The 16,601-nt window shown below is 43.9% G+C and overlaps 1 protein-coding gene across 1 annotated transcript in view; it reads right to left on the minus strand.

Moving 5' to 3' along the window:
- Positions 1-16,601, minus strand: part of LOC129327975 (zinc finger protein 726-like) — a 44,324-nt gene that overhangs the window by 17,134 nt on the left and 10,589 nt on the right. Inside the window, 2 exon segments of the mRNA XM_054976722.1 lie at positions 9,106-9,134; positions 10,064-11,458. Coding sequence (XP_054832697.1) covers positions 9,106-9,134; positions 10,064-11,458 — 1,424 coding nt within the window.

Below are 16,601 nucleotides of genomic sequence, written 5' to 3' on the forward strand. Positions count from 1 at the left end.
CCTGGGACACTTCTTGACTGGAAATGTGGTCTGTGCAGAAAAAGAAGAGTCTTTTCTGCTCTTCAGTAATTTGGGGCATCTTTTCGGCGACTGGCCTGTGTCCCCTCAGGCCCAATGAGGGGGTTACACAGAAGCCAGGAAGATGAAGATAGATAGATCACTGCTTTCAATATGAGAGTTAAAAGGAGAAACAAACTCATCTCCTCCTCTAAAGGGAAATATTAAGGTAATGTCAGGGATTGTACAATTTGCTTTGCCCCGTTTGTCTTAATTCTGTAACACTAATAATAATAAGACAAACTCCTCTGAACTCTATACTTAGCCCGAATGATGTTTAACCAGAATAGGCTAGCAAGATTTGAGTTCAGTGGCACCTTAAAAGATTTTCAGGATGTAAACTTTTGAGAGTTAAGCTCCCTTCTACAGAGCTTTGACACTCGAAATTTCCATTACCACTTGGGGCAAGAGAGAGTCCCTCATCCTTTGTGGCCCAAGAAATAAGAACTAAGGAAGCTTCTTCCTCCTGTCTGGAATATTTATAATCTCCCCTCCTTTGAGAGTCCACCCCTCTCTGGGGTCTGTCCTGATTTGCATGCCAGAAGAGGAAGAAAATACTCTCCTGCCCAGAGGTCCTCAACCCATTTGCGGCTGTGGGCACCTTTGGAATTCTGACACTGGGCAGAAGGCACAAGCACAGAAGGGCCAGGATGGCAAGGGACACGCACACATTTGAGGAAGCTCAAATTCAGGAGACAATTGGGAGTATTTTTTTTAAAAAAAATACAATAGGAAAGAGGAGAGAGGCATTAAATCCACTTCCTACAAAACCAACACACTGGTGGCAGCTGCTGCCAAACCAATGAATCTCAGCCAATTGGCTCTCCAGGGGTCATTCAGAAGCTCTGCTGGGCACCCACCTAGCCATGCCCACTTTCCAAAGAAACTTGGTGAGTGCCAGGAAAGATGTTGGCGGTGCCATGGCACCCTCGGGCACCATGTTGTAAACTCCTGATATAGCTGTTTTGATGTCCCAGTCTATTTTCTCCTTTAGACAATACTGAGAGGTACCTGCTCACTAGAAACAAGCTTAGAAGGCAAATAACACACAAGCGGGAGAGTAGCCAATAAACTACCAGTAGGAAAAATAGTCAAGCTATAGTCAATATAAAGAGGTGAAAAGCTCCAGTCAAAACATATCAACTAACAGTGAACATATTAATCATACAATGTCCAAATTAGGAAGGCATGCCTAGTGGATGTCTTCCTTATATACTCGTAGTGCACCTTATTTATTGACTATACCTGTTGGATGCCTTCCTAACTAAAATAGGGTCCTCTCCCTATTGTAACCCATGTATGGGAACAGACGCATTAGGGATTGAATTTGTTGCAATATATTGTCTTATGTGAATGAGTACTACAATAAATAATTTTTTAAAATCTTTACTATATATATTGATTTTTAAAAGTATATAGATTTGTGAATGTACAGCAGACAGTATGATGAATGTAATATTTTATAGATTTTGGCTGGTGACAAAGATTTTCGAAATGGGTAAATTTTCATAGCTGGTAGACCCGTTGCCAACTGCTTGGGTCTCATCTGTCCTGCTGGAGACACACGGGTTTGGGTGAAAGTTCTCTGCGGTGTCATTTGGATTACTACATTAAAAAAAAACACAGGAAATAACACACCAATATTAAATGGAACTCAGCATTTACCGGATATATGGACTCACTTTGCATTGGACATTGACTTATTGAGATTAATTAATATTGTATGTAAAATTGCACTATTGGATTCTAACACTTGAGCACTTGCACTTTGATAAAAAAATATTATTATATGATTGAATTGTCTGTGGTCTTCTTGGGGTTCTCTCCCTATTATAACTTTTGGCTGCTCCAAACAACAAACAGCCGCCTGTTAATCAGAAGAGGTGAAGGCTGTTTAGGGGTTAAAATACACTGGGAAAGCCAGAATTTGCCTCTGCAAGATGTTGGATTTTACATTGGTATGTTCTACTGTAAAGAAATATCTATGGGTCAGGCCAGAATCATTTACAACATTGCCCTGTGCTGGAAGCGGAGGAGGTTAAATGTATTCATGTGCACACTGCCCGGACTTGCTTTCGGTCACATCTCTGCGGTACAGCACATGTTTTCAAAGCACCAGGTTCTTGGTTCAGTCCCTGGCCCCTCTAATTCAAGGGATATCAGGAATAACAGGGCTGGGAAACAACCTTGCCAGAGATTAAAGTCCACTCAATTCGGTCCAGCTACAAACCTGGGAAGATACGTGCCAATCCTGCCTCTTCATCGGAGTAACATGACGAACAGCTGCTTGTCTTCCACCAGCCAAGGTATGGGGTAAGATTTGGGAATCATAGGTCCTTCTTACACCGTTAGTTTCAGGAGCTGAGGGTGGGCTTTTTAGACTAAAACAAACTAAGGGTACTGTGTATGGAAGAGGGTTATAAAACTACACATCGTATGGGGAAATTGAACTGTTCTCCTTTTCCCAAAATACAAGTGTTTGGGATTAGTCTCTCTCTGTTTAATTTCTTTACAGGGTTGGTGTTGTGAGAGTAATTCTGAGATAACATACAGGATGCTACACATTCCCTTAAAACTGCATGTGGTGGGGTGGGGGGGTGACATCAACGGCGGGGAAGGAGGACACCTGAGGAATGAGCTCTGACCTCCCTTGATCCCCTTGCCTCTTTATCTAATGCCAAAACTTCTTTTAAAGGACAAAAAAAGCAGGGAGACACTTTTTGCACTTTTGCACCTTGCACTTACTTAAAAAAGAATATTATACAATTTATCTGCTGGTTAACGGTTTATTCCCGGACCTGTTGTTTCTAGCCAAAACTTCTTTTAAAAGCAGTAAATTAGGGGCAAGCAAGGTCCTGACAGAAATAAATCTTAAACCAAAAGCTTCAAAACAACTACAGAACTTTTTTCACCATCTACAGCAACACTGATCCAAATCAACAACACAGACAAAATGGTAACCAAGGGAAGTAGGGTAGGATTGCAGACTACCCCTCCCACTGACTCTATGCTAACTTATTTTCTTACAAATATGGAACAGAGATTAATAGAAAATATGAAAGCTCTTATTAATCCCTTATTTGAGCAATTTGCTGAACTTAAAAACTCATAACAGCTGACCAAAAGGCAGAGAGTGCATTGAAGCTTGGAATGGCTTTACAAGAAGAGCTCTGCTTTCTTGAAAAAGAAAATGCCTGCCTCCACAAGAGAGTTCTGAACCTAGAAGTTTCAGCTCAACAACACATAAAATTTTAAAGTTTCAATGAGTGAGCAACTAATAACACTGAATTAACAATGTTCCTTTCTAACTGGTTTGCTCAGGAACTACAATTGGAAGACTGAGAGCGGAACTACCAGTGACAAAAGGCACAGGTTGGACACTTGTCAGCTTCCCTCAAGTTTTGATGGGAAATGTAGGCAGCTTGGCGGAATGTTGGACAAGTGACAGTTGAAAAGTCCGTTGGACGGCAGTCGGAGAGCCAAGCTGCAAGACCAGGATGCCTACATTTCCCATCAAAACTTGAGGGAAGCTGACAAGTGTCCAACCTGTGCCTTTTGTCACTTGTAGTTCCGCTCTGAGTGGCCCTTTTGATTTCTAAAGCATATCGTCTAGGGTCACTCAAGCATCCAAAACAAAGGGGCCTCAGAGACATTCTGACAGTTTTCTCTGGCTTGAGAACCAGAAAGATAATATTTAAAACAGCCAGATCTCAAGGCTCGTTTTCCTTTCAGGGTGAACCAGTCTTTATTTTCCCTGATTTGCCATCAGAAGCACTGAAGAAACACCAAGATCTTCAAATAATCACAGAAGTACTAAGGCAAGCAAATGTGACTTAGAAATGGACAAGTTTAACAAGCTTACAAGTAAAATATGATAAAATCCAGGGGTTATTTTGTAGAAAAAAAGCTAGGGGAACTCATTAGCATAATTCATTAGCATATGCCACGCCCCTTGATATCACCAGAAATGTGTCATTAGCACAACTGATTTGCATACACCACACCCCCTGACATCACCTATCCTGGTGGTTTTGGACCTTATCCTGGCCATTCAGGGCCCAAAATGGCAAATTGGGCCCAAAATGGCAAAAGGGCTGAAAATGGCCAAAAAGGGGCCCAAAATGGTCAGAATCGGGCCACTGCTGAGCTGTCAGAGGCCCGATCCAGACCATTTCAGCCTCAATCCAGGCTGAAACGGGCCCAAAATGGCTGAGAGTCAGGTAGGCAGGGCCACCTGACAGGTGACCTCTTTGGGGAACTACCGGAACTGCGCTCCTGTGCGTTCCCCGTCAAAATGAGCCCTGATAAAATCTATTATGTAGAAGATCAAGAATCAGGTCTAACTTGGTTGCGAGACATTCACATTCCTTGACTAACAAACCCTAGCAAATTGTCACAGAAAAGAAAGACAACACAGACCTTGACTCCACCAAAATACCAGTTCGACATGCCTGACGGAGCTGCTGTTCATTTACACAATAAAATGAAAATCTACTATTACATATGTCAGGATTTCTTAGAATTTCCACTGAAGAAGTTATGGCTTAGACTTCCAATGTTTTAAAGTATCTAGTTGTTTGAGGTGCGGGGAGAAACGGGAGGAGGGTTCATTTTCTCTTGCCTCCCAGATTTTTAACAACTTTTCTGTATTGGAACTTGTTCCAGTGATGTGAGATACAATCTCACAAGGTCCAGGTGGCTGTTTATCCAGACTCTCTTTTTCTTATGGGTATACTAAGAGTTGATATTTTTGTGTTTAACATAGAGGAAGGGTGTGCGAATACTACTAGTTAATATTTATGTGTTGAGGGGGGAGGGTGTGGGTTAAAGGGGGAAGAGTTAAAAATAACGTTTATCTGAATTATATTTGTTAGTAAATATAACCTCTTTAGTGGGAATGGGTGGGGAAAAGAAGATGAAGGGATTTAATAAAATTATGAAACCTCATATTCTAGTTAGGTTAATATAATCGCATTAATATTGTTAAAAATGCTTATACTGTCTACATATATCATCTCATGTTAACTTATAGATTTGAATAACTACATTTTCTAGCATTTGTATACGGCTGTGTCATTTGAATTTATCTTATCTAAAATATCCGTCATATAGTTGAGATACTTGTATATTCTTCGTTGTGAATTAGATGTAATATTCACTTCAGTAGGGTAAGATGTAACCCTTCAGAAACATTCATAAAGAAAATTAAAAAAAACATGTGGTCTGGTCCTCAGTTTTATTTGTAAGGTGAATGCACGATGGTTTTCTCACAAAGGACTAAATACCTCCTGGACCACTTTGTGCAACAGGGACTTTAGTAGGCTGGAGAGAGAATGGTTTTCCATTTTTCCTGCTCCCCCCTAGAAATCACACCAACATGCTCAGACAATGTAACATCAGCTCTTTATTTGTACACCACCACACAAGGTTAACAAGAAGTGGTTAGCATCACCCTTCCTAACACATATCCTAAGAACCAAAATCCTCAATAATGACAACTACAGCATATTATATTCTGTGTCTGTATTCTGGTGAACTGTGTATGAACTTTAATGTTGCTTGATAGCAGGTTATGTAACAACATCTATGTTCCCTTTTTGACAAGTGGCTTCCGGAAGGGGCAGGAGGCTGCTCAGGAGCTTCGACTATAGTAGAGTTTTAGAAGTTTTTAACAACTTTTAAACATGTATTGTCGAAGGCTTTCACGGCTGGAGAACGCTGGTTGTTGTGGGTTTTCCGGGCTGTATTGCCGTGGTCTTGGCATTGTGCCAAGACCACGGCAATACAGCCCGGAAAACCCACAACAACCAACTTTTAAACAGCTTTTCTGGCTTGTGAACTGCTATCTTGGAACCTGTTATCTTGCTAAAGTAATTGTTAACTTGAAAAGCTGGCCAGGCACTTTTATTTTCCTTTTTCTTCCAGAAGAAGCAGCCGGAGAAAAGCTAATTACCTCCTGCTGAATGAAGGAGTCCAGAAAAGTCTGGTCTTTTGATAATCTAAGTACAAGGACTGCCAAATAGAAATCCAAACCTTTTGCACATACTTCCATGGTCTTAATTGGTTTTTGCAAGCTGGACAGTTACAGTAATTTATTGCTTGGCCTGTCAGAGTGGATCAGACACTTGGGAGAGAAAGCAGATACGAGACACCAAGCTTGCCAAGATGCCTTTTCCATTTTAACACTCCATAATTGGACCAAGTTTAACTCTGCCTGGGAAAACTACAGAGCGTGAAAATAATTGTCTAATCTCTTGCTAACTATGCGATTTTGGAGTGTTGGATTTCGGCAGGGAGGTATGACACAAAGAAACAGGAAACACTGCAGGGGCAGTTCGAATTATGACCCCTCCAATTCTCCTTCCCCTAAAAACCTGAAGCAACTGAAAATTACTTATTTGCAAACAACATAGTTCGTGCACTTGATCATCTCATTCCCAGCTCAGCTTGAACAGCAGGGAGAGACGCAGATCATGTTTTCAATTAGACTCACCTGTGCCGTTGCAGGCTGCAACAACGTCGCCAGACCAGAGCAATGTATGTTTAGCTGCTGATAACTCCCTGCTGAGTACCGCCAATGCTGACGAGCTCTACAAAGGGCTCTCTAAGGCTGAACTACTCAAGATAATAGGGGATCGATGTTTATTAACAGCATAAATGGTAATAAAGATCCAGGAGTATTTAAATAAAATACTTACTCAACTCCAGACTGTGGAAGAACTTGCTAAAGCAACACATGAGTCAACATAGCAACACGCTTCTGAAGGGCACCTGTCACTTGCTAGCCGGAGTGCGTCCAACCTGATGATAATTATACAATAAGCCAAGTGGGATGCAGGAGAGTGCCAATGATGAGTAAGGTATGGTTGTTGTGGATTTTCCAGGCTGTACAGCCGTGGTCTTGGCATTGTAACTCCTGACGTTTCGCCAGCAGCTGTGGCTGGCATCTTCCGAGGTGTAGCAACAAAAGACAGAGATCTCTCAGTGTCACAGTGTGGAAAAGATGTTGGCAGGTCATTTATATCTACTCAGGAGGGGTGGGGTTGAGCTGAGTCATCCTGTACACCTCTGAAGATGCCAGCCACAGCTGCTGGCGAAACGTCAGGAACTACAATGCCAAGACCATGGCTATGCAGCCCGGAAAATCCACAACTCTCCGATTTCTCCATCATTCTCCGGCTGTGAAAGCCTTCGACAATATGAGAAAGGTAGTTTTGAAAATAGCTAAAATCCCAGTTAACTTTGCTAAATCGGAGAGTTGGGCTGCTACTTAACAATCTCTCGGCCTAACAACAAGATTGGACTGGGTAGTATTGACCTTATGCAGGTTGAACCCCTCCCACTAAGGAGAATATATTACTCGTAACGTTTGAGAATCTGATCCTAAAACCTCTCCTGTTGGCTAAGTGAAGGTCTCCTCGTTAGGAAGCCAGTGTGCCTGTTAATATGGAGGCTGACATGCAACTGACCCCCCCCTCTTCAGATGCTTTGCTAATGAGAGATCAAGATTTCACGACTATGTTGCCTTACATATTACCTGTTGCTTTAAATATGTATGCCTTTATACTACCTGTGTTTCGTTTTGTCTGTCAGTCCTAGAATTTATATTCTGTTTCAGAAATTCTTCAACTCTGTATTAGATCCTTTCTAATGCTATGTCTTTCTAAACTTGTATTTATTTATCCTATGGAATTGTTTATCGAAATGTCCTTGATACTGTGTATGGAAATGTTCTTGATACTGGTTGTACTAATCTCACACTCTGTAATCCGCCTTGAGTCTCAGTGAGAAAGGCGGACTATAAATGGCATAAAATAAATAAAATATATCACAGGCATGATACAATGTCCTATCACTTTAGCCAGTTAGTTGGCCATCTCTATATCAAACAATTGTAGGCAGATCTGATTTCAGTCGCCAAGCAAAGAAATTCAACATTGTTTTGGCAATTAATTTCTGATAGCAAACAATCTATCATGCACTACTCAGACACTCCCAATTTCTCCTAGTAATTGGAAGTCCTTTTTTTCATCTATACAAAGATACTACTCACCCACCACACTGGTTGTCCCAGATGACTTTGAGGGCCTACCCCAGTGGCCTCCAGTTTCTCCTGAGGAAATCAAATCGTATATTGCCAATTAAAAAAGGGCATGGCACCTGGATCTGGTGGGATCCCACCTGGATTTTTTTTAAAGAAAACATTGATTGGTAGGCACCCTTTTTAGCAGCTATTTACTCTTATGGATTCCAGGGGATGTATCCCTTCTGAATGGGGGACAGCCATCGTGGTGCCAATTTTTAAAAAGGAAGACAACTCAGCATTAGCCTATTAAATATATGTAACATGCTGTACACTTGGCATCTCTTAGAGAAGTTTACCCTTTGGCTAACACAAGAGAATGTGATTGCATTAGAACAGGCCGGATTTAGAGAACAGAGATCAGCCTTGGACCACTGTATCACAATACAACATCTTATAGAAAAATATACTACCAATGGCTGTTTCACTCTTTGTTACCTTTGTGGACCTGAAGGTGGCCTTCGATTCTATTTCAAGATCTCAGTTGTGGGGCCACATTAGAATTTTCAACAATTAATAGAAGACTGCTCTTACTAAATCAGGGCCCTTCATGACAAGACCCTTTTAAGAGTCAGGTACAACGTGAGAGGCTGTCTCTCTGAACCAATCAGCACCCACAAAGGAGTCAGACAAGGATATTTGCTAGCACCAATGCTATTTAACTTTTACGTAAATGATGTAGTGGCCCATCTTGGTTCATCTGACTTACACCCCCTAAAATCCAGCAACGGCACATCTCTATCCTCATTTATGTGGAAGATGCTTTCCTGTTAGCCAGAACCCTGATAGGCCTCAGGAGAGCTTTCTCAAAGTTTGCAGAATTTTGTAATAAGAACCACCTAGAAATAAACTTATCTCAAGACCTAGGTCGTTTTGGGAAATACCAAAAAGAGATCTTGGATCATGAATGGACATGCCCTTGAGCAGGTAACCAGCTTTAGGTATTTGGGTATGGTCCTACAAACCTCTGGGGCAAGGAGCACCCACAGTAAATCTGTGGTGGTACAAGGAGAAAGACCTGCAAACACTATACTCAAATTCCTACATACAAAGGGGCTAATTTCGTTCCAGCAGCCCAGAAGCTATTCCAGGCGAAAGTAGTATCTCAAATGCTCTATGGCACCTTTCTACTCCCCCCCCACAAATGGAGAGGGTCCAGTCTAAATTTCTAAGAGCTGCCCTCCAAGTCCCAATAGGGGTCCCCAAACATCCTGATTCACCTGGAAACAGCCTCAATAATGACTGAAACCAGAATTACCCTCACTTCACTCAGATAGCGGCTCAGCATTGTTTTCAATTCTCACAGATGGACTCATAGTTTCCAATCTAAATGGCAGAGAGCAGTCCATAATAAATTACATCTTCTGGGTCCCCCCGCCCCAAGCTATTTTGGTTATGAATCAGGATCAAGTTAAGCTTGTGCTGAAACAAAGATCAATTGATATAGACAGACAGGCTGACCTGGCTAGATACCCGACCTGAGATTCCACTGGCTACCCTTGCCTATCTAACCCAGATTGATGATCAAAAATTCAAGAAAGTTTATACATTAACGAGATGCTCAGCACTCCCTTCCGCAGTGCTAGAGGGTCGGTATAAAGAGATCCATCTGGTGCAGAAATTTTGTCAGAGTGACGTAGGGGAAATCAAAACCATGGAGCATGTTTTTTTTAGATGCTCTTGGTACCAGATTGCATGTCCCAAATATATTTTACCACTAACAAAGGCATTTTCAGGCCGGTCAGAATCAAACCATACCAGTTATCTGCTATCTGATGAATCCCAGACTGTCTCATTAGGATGCAATTCCAAGAGAAGATCTTCCCACACTTCAAGCATTTATATAGCTTCTCCCATGTGAATCTTTTGATAGATAGATGGCCCTTCAGAGAGGTCTTCCCACACTCCAAGCTTTTTAAAAGCCTGTGTGAATCTTTTGATGGCGAATTAGGTTGGCCTTCCGAGAGAAACTCTTCCCACACTTCAAGCATGTATATGGCTTCTCCCCTGTGTGAACCTTTTGATGGCTAGTTAGGGCATCATTCCAAGAGAAACTCTTCCCACACTCCAAGCATTTATATGGCTTCTCCCCTGTGTGAATCCTGTGATGTTTAGTAAGGACGCTTTTGTGAGAGAAACTCTTTCCACACTCCAAGCATTTATATGGATTCTCTGCTGTGTGAACCTTTTGATGTCTAGTTAGGTGGTATCTCATAGAGAAGCTCTTCCTACATTCCAAGCATTTATAAGGTTTTTCCTCTGTGTGAACTGTTTGATGTCTAGTTAGGGTGCAATTCCAAGAGAAGCTCTTCCCACAATCCAAGCATTTATATGGCTTCTCCTCTATGTGAACCTTTTGATGGCTAGTTAGGTTGCCCTTCAGAGAGAAGTTCTTCCCACACTCCAAGCATTTATACGGCTTCTCCCCTCCGTGAACCTTTTGATGGCTGGTTAGGTGGCCATTCTGAGAGAAGCTCTTTCCACACTCCAAGCATTTATATGGCTTCTCCCCTGTGTGAATCCTGTGATGCTTAGTGAGGTTGCTCTTCTGAGAAAAGCTCATTCCACATTCCAAGCATTTATATGGCTTCTCCCCCGTGTGAATCTTTTGATGACTAGTTAGGTTGCCATTCTGAGAGAAGCTCTTCCCACACTCCAAGCATTTATACGGCTTTTCCCCTGTGTGAACATTTTGATGGTTAGTTAGGTGCTGATACATAGAGAAGCTCTTCCCACACTCCAAGCATTTATAAGGCCTTTCCCCAGTGTGAACCTTTTGATGGCTAGTTAGGTGGCCATTCTGAGAGAAGCCCTTCCCACACTCCAAGCATTTATATGGCTTCTCTCCTGTTTGAATCCTGTGATGTTTAGTGAGGTCAGCACTGTGAAGGAAGCTCTTCCCAAACTCCAAGTATTTATACGGCTTCTTCCCCATGTGCATCCTCTGATGTTTAATCAGCTTGCAATTCTGAAAGAAGGTCTTTCCACACTTCGGGCATTTATATGTTTTCCAGCAAGTTGTAATTTTCTGACATATTTTAACTCTGAGTTTGTATCTCAACACTTTGATGTTCATGGGACCCTTATGCCTTCTCTTTCTCTTCCACATTTCATCATGGCCTGGCACCTCAGCTATCTTCCTGCTCTGATGGACAATCAATTTCTTCCTCCACTTCTCTTTTGCTTTCCTTTTACTTCTCTGCTGCTTCTTTGGTACCACTTGACCCTCCAGTTTTGAATCTTCCTCCAGATCTTCATCTCTTTCCACAATTGCCCTTTCTGGTTCCTTCTCATTTGCCATCTCCCTCACATCTGCAGCTGCAAGAGACAGAAATCAAATAAGAAAAACGAGGAATTAAGAAAAGGTAAAAACAGTGTTAGCAAGTAAAATCAGTATGAATAGGACATTTCCACTGAGAGTCGGGGGCTTGAACTAACCACAGCAATATCTCACCACGAGCCAGGATGACTTGGGCAGGTGGAAGATCAACAGAAAAGGAGGGAAGAGAATTCATTGCTTTTGTTGTGGAAAGGTGAATGTATTTTCTGTTGTTCATTTAGGAAACAGGTGATGACAGAATGAGAAATGTACTACCTGTTTTTTTTCTTAAACTTGAATTTTATTGAAACATTTTTTTTCCAGAAAAGGAAAAAAATAATGGAATCACTAAACAGACTGATAAATATGATATGCAGAGTCAAAGAGGTAAATGGAATAATTTAGTTCACATACAAAAGAGTAATGCAGTGACACCCGGTCCCCAAGCGTCACCCTTGGTCCTTGGCCATGGAGAAATGACAATCTCGTGAGCTAGATTGTCCAATTTTGCGAAAGCAGTGGGTCATAGATCTTTGGTCTTAAGGTGTGACTTATTCAGCAAAGAGTTAGACTGAGGGTATACTGAACACCACTGTATGTTCTTAGTAAAGAATTCAGTACTGTATCCAATTTTTGGTGATGTAATTTACAAGTTAAGGTAAAGGTAACCCCCTGGGCAAGCACCAAGTCATTATTAACCCATGGGGGGACATCGCATCACGACATTTTCTTGGCAGACTTTTGGTGGGGTAGTTTGTCATTGCCTTCCCCAGTCATCTTCACTTTACCTCCAGGAAACTGGGTACTCATTTTACCAACCTCGAAAGGATGGAAGGCTGAATCAACTTTAATCTGGGAATTTGAACCTGGCTTTCGCCAGGATCAAACTCAGGTCGTGAACAGAGCTTTATCTGCAGTACTGCAGCTTTCCACTCTGAGCCACGGGACTCCCTTGCACCATGAGGCTCTCTGCTTACAAAACGCGTCCCTTAATCATATGCTCTGGGCACATCCAGTTATTTGTTCCTTCCAAGAGGGAGTCATTACTCAAATTAACTTCGTAGGAGAATATTTTTGAGGATGTTTATGTATTTTTAGACTACTTGCTTGTATTATGGCACCTAACTGATGGTCAACAGAAATGAACCCTCTGGGTCCTTGCAGTTGCTAAGGGAATTATACTACAGCATTGAAAAGATAAAACACTCATTTCCTGTAACTCACTGGATTGAGGACCTTATAAACTTATCAACAGTATCACCTGCCTTCCAGACTTGGTTTCTCTCAATCGCCGGTGAGCGAGCTGTAATTAGGAGAAAAATGCTGTTTGACGTGCTGTATTTGTAACTGCTCTGAAGAAGGAGATACCGGAACGGGACCTCTTGCTGGCTGACCCGTTCAGTTACAATTCTGAAAAATGTCATTTTGAATTTAAGTTAATTTTGTGTTAAAAGTCGACTTGGGCAACAATTTTGTGCTTTGTACATATTGAGTTCTGCAGGAAACTGTATGATATTGTACAGAGGCTATTGTAGCCCTTTGATAAGCTTGGATGTTTCTGCAAACAACAGGGGCTTGGTTTGAATGTTACACCACCCCTTTGAGGATGCTTATTGGAATGACAATATACACACTGTTATAACAGAGGCTTTGTAGCCCTTTGATAAGCTTGGATGTTTCTGCAAACAACAGGGGCTGGGTTTGAATGTTACACCACCCCTTTGAAGATGCTTATTGGAATGACAATATACACACTGTTATAGTTGTTGAAGATGCTTATTGGAATGACAATATACACACTGTTATAGTTGTCCTAACAGAAGTGGCTAGAATGACTTGCTGATACTCATATTGTGTGAGTAAATTTTGTAATTTTGCACATAACGTGTTCTAAAAGTTTTTTTACAATTGATTAGTTAATTGGTAACGGTGATTTTGGTGATATTGTGGTCTATACCGTTACTCTCTCTTTTTGCATATTGTTGTTCTCTCAATAAAAGGCAGAGGGAGGTGGCAGAATCATCTTCCCAGCTCTATTTTGATCTTTCCAAGAGCCAAGCTGGTACATCATAACTCTCTCTGGGGAAAGAAAGGAGGGAAAGCTGACCACAGGTAAGGAGGTACAGGTGGCTTAGCAGGTGGGGGAGAAGGTGAGAAGGAAGCAAGAAAAGTTGGAAATTAGGGGGTTTCCAAAGGAGGGAAAGAGGAAATAGTGGTGAAGGAGATATAGTGGAAAACATGGTACCCTCCCCCAAGAAATCATTGCAAATTCAACCCTGTGCAAATGGACCACGTGCTGGCCACCAGCCATGCAACTGAACTGCAGTTTTTCTAGAATGGGTGAGAGGGAGATGGAAGGAGGGAAAGCTGAAGATGGAGGTGGGGACAGATAAAGGTAGATTGGCTGATGGGTGGGAAGGAGGGAAGTAATCAGGAAAAGGAGGAAGGGTATGAAGTCTTTCAGGGAAGGGAAAGAGGAACTAGTGGGGAGAACAAAATGAGATGCCCACCCAATTCCATGTAGTTGCCCATCTGTAAACACTGTGTTAGCCATCAACACATAAATGCTATAAAGAAGGAACCAACTTTGAAAAAAGTGATGATCCTAAATAAAGTCTATGAGAAACCAGAGGAGACTAAAGGTTAAAAAGGTAAGGTAGTTCCCCTTGCAAGTATTGCATCATTACTGACCCATGGGGGGATGTCGCATCACAACATTTTCTTGGCAGACTTTTTACGGGGTGGTTTGCCATTGCCTTCCCCAGTCATCTACACTTTACCCCCAGGAAACTGGGCACTCATTTTACCAACCTCAAAAGCATGGAAGGCTGAGTCAACCTTGAGCCGGCTACCTGAACCTGGCTTCTGCCAGGATCGAACTCAGGTCGTGAGCAGAGCTTGGGCTGCAGTACTGCAGCTTGCCACTCTGCGCCGTGGGGCAGAGTGGAAAGTTTAACAATGGTAAAACTCACTATCTGTGTAAGTTTAACTTAATAACTAACTAGTAACAAAGCCCACTGTGGTAAAAAATACAATGGGCTCCAGAAAGGGGAGGGTGGAGAGGCAGGCATGCCCTCCTCCTCCTCTATCATTGATCATAACTGGTGAAGGAGGGAGTGGGCATTGTCCAGAGTTGAGCAGTCCTGACACTCCGGACTTGCCCCAGCCCCCTTACCTGAGGAGCGACAGCACCCCGATAGCAGACTCAGGGCACCCAGAGGACCCCGGGAAGGCAACAAAGCTACAGCCAGCAGCAAGTGCAGGAGAGGAAGAGCCAGTGGGGGAGGCAAGCCAGGGAAGTGCAGCCACGCCCAGTCCCAGTAGTCAAGCAGCACAGGCCCCTACCAGGGCGGCACCTTACGAGCAAAGGCAGAGATGGCCAAGACGAAACACCTGGAAAGGCCCATCCAGCCCACCCTGTGGAAGGGCAGGGAGGACTGGGAACGAGGGGAGGAACACCTGGGAGACTCCTCAGCTGGGTGACTCCCAGCCCCGCCCTGCAGGGAAAGGCAGAAGGGCCAGGAGAGGCCAGAGTGGGAACACCAGAGGATATACCCAGCTGGCATACGTCAGGCCATGAAGCTAGGGAAAACACTACAAAAGCAGGCTCGGTTGAGGGCTCGTGGTGGGTTGTGTAGGAGTGATGGAGTGGAGTAGGTATGTTGAGAAGCAAGAGAGTGTGAGGATGCAAGGAGAAGGGTTGATGGAGGAGGAATGGCTGGATCAGGTTGAGCAGGCCGGCGAGTGGACTGAGGGTGAGTCAGAGTGATGTATACCGCCTCTCCTTCCACAGAGCAGGGTCCTGAAGTATCCCTGACACCCCCCGGGAGTCAGAGCCAGGCACGCCGGCGCCCAGCACAGCGGTGTCTGGGGCAAACCCAGACAGGCATTGCCACTTGCTCTATGCCTGATCTCGGCCATGTGTAAGGGTGGCGGGCTTTGCTACCTGTTCCATGCCTGTTACAGGCCAGGTAAAGGGGGGGGCATTGCCACCTGCTCCACTTCTGATACCAGCCAGATGAAGGGGAAACGGGCATTGCCTCCTGTTCCACGCCTGATTATGGCTGGATGAAGGGGGGCAGGCACTGCCACCTGCTCTGATTCCAGCTGGGTGAAGGGAGTGGGCATTACCACCTGCTCCACTACTAATCTCAGCTGGGTGAGGGGGAGGCAGGCACTGCCACCTGCTCTGCTCTTAATACCAACTGGGTTAAGATGGGGGGGCGGGCATTGCCACTTGCTCCTGATTCCAGCTGGGTTAAGGGGGGTGGGCAGGCATTGCAGTCTGCTCTGTGCCTGATTCCAACTGTCAAAGGAGGGTGGTGGGCTTTGCTACATGTCCACTCCAGCTCACAGCTGGGTGAAGGGGGTGTGGGCATTGTCACCTGCTGTGCTCCTGATCCCAGGAGCTGAAGGGATGGTGGGCATTGTCACCTGCTCTGCTCCTAATACAAGCTGGGATAAGTCAGGTGTGGGCATTGCCACTTGCTCCTCTCCTAATACCAGCTAGCTTTAGGCTGGGGGCAGGCATTGCCACCTGCCCTGCTTCTGATGCCAGCTGGCTGAAGGAGTGGTGGGCACCTTCTCCACTCCTAATACCAGCTGGGTTAAGGTGGTGAGTGGGCATTGCCACCTGCTCTGCTCCTGATCCCAGCTGGCTGAAGGGGTGGTGGGCATTGCCGCCAGCTCCACACTTGGTTGCATACTGTGGTGGGAAGTCCAAGCTGGGAACAGGAGCGGAACAGGTGGCAATGGCTGCCCCCTGCATTAACCCAGCATATATTAGGAGCAGAGAAGGTGGCAATACCCACCCCCCTTCAGCCAGCTGGGATCAGGAGCGGAGCAGGTAGTAATGCCCACTCTCTGGCTTAACCTAGCTGTTATTAAGAGTGGAGCAGGTGCTAATGTCAGTCCCCCACCTTAACCCAGTTGATATTAGAAGCAGAGCAAGAAGCAATGTCCTCCTCCTTCACCTAGCTGGGATCAGGAGCAGAGCAGGTAGTTATGTCCATTCTCCACCTTAACATAGACAGTAATAGGAGTGGAAGAGGTGGCAATGCCCACTCCCACCTAATACCAGCTGGTATTAGGAGCAGAACAGGTGGCAATGCCTGCCCGCCTTAACCCAGCTGGTATTAGGAG

Source organism: Eublepharis macularius, chromosome 4 (genome assembly GCF_028583425.1).
Source record: "Eublepharis macularius isolate TG4126 chromosome 4, MPM_Emac_v1.0, whole genome shotgun sequence".
In the NCBI taxonomy this organism is placed as follows: domain Eukaryota; kingdom Metazoa; phylum Chordata; class Lepidosauria; order Squamata; family Eublepharidae; genus Eublepharis; species Eublepharis macularius.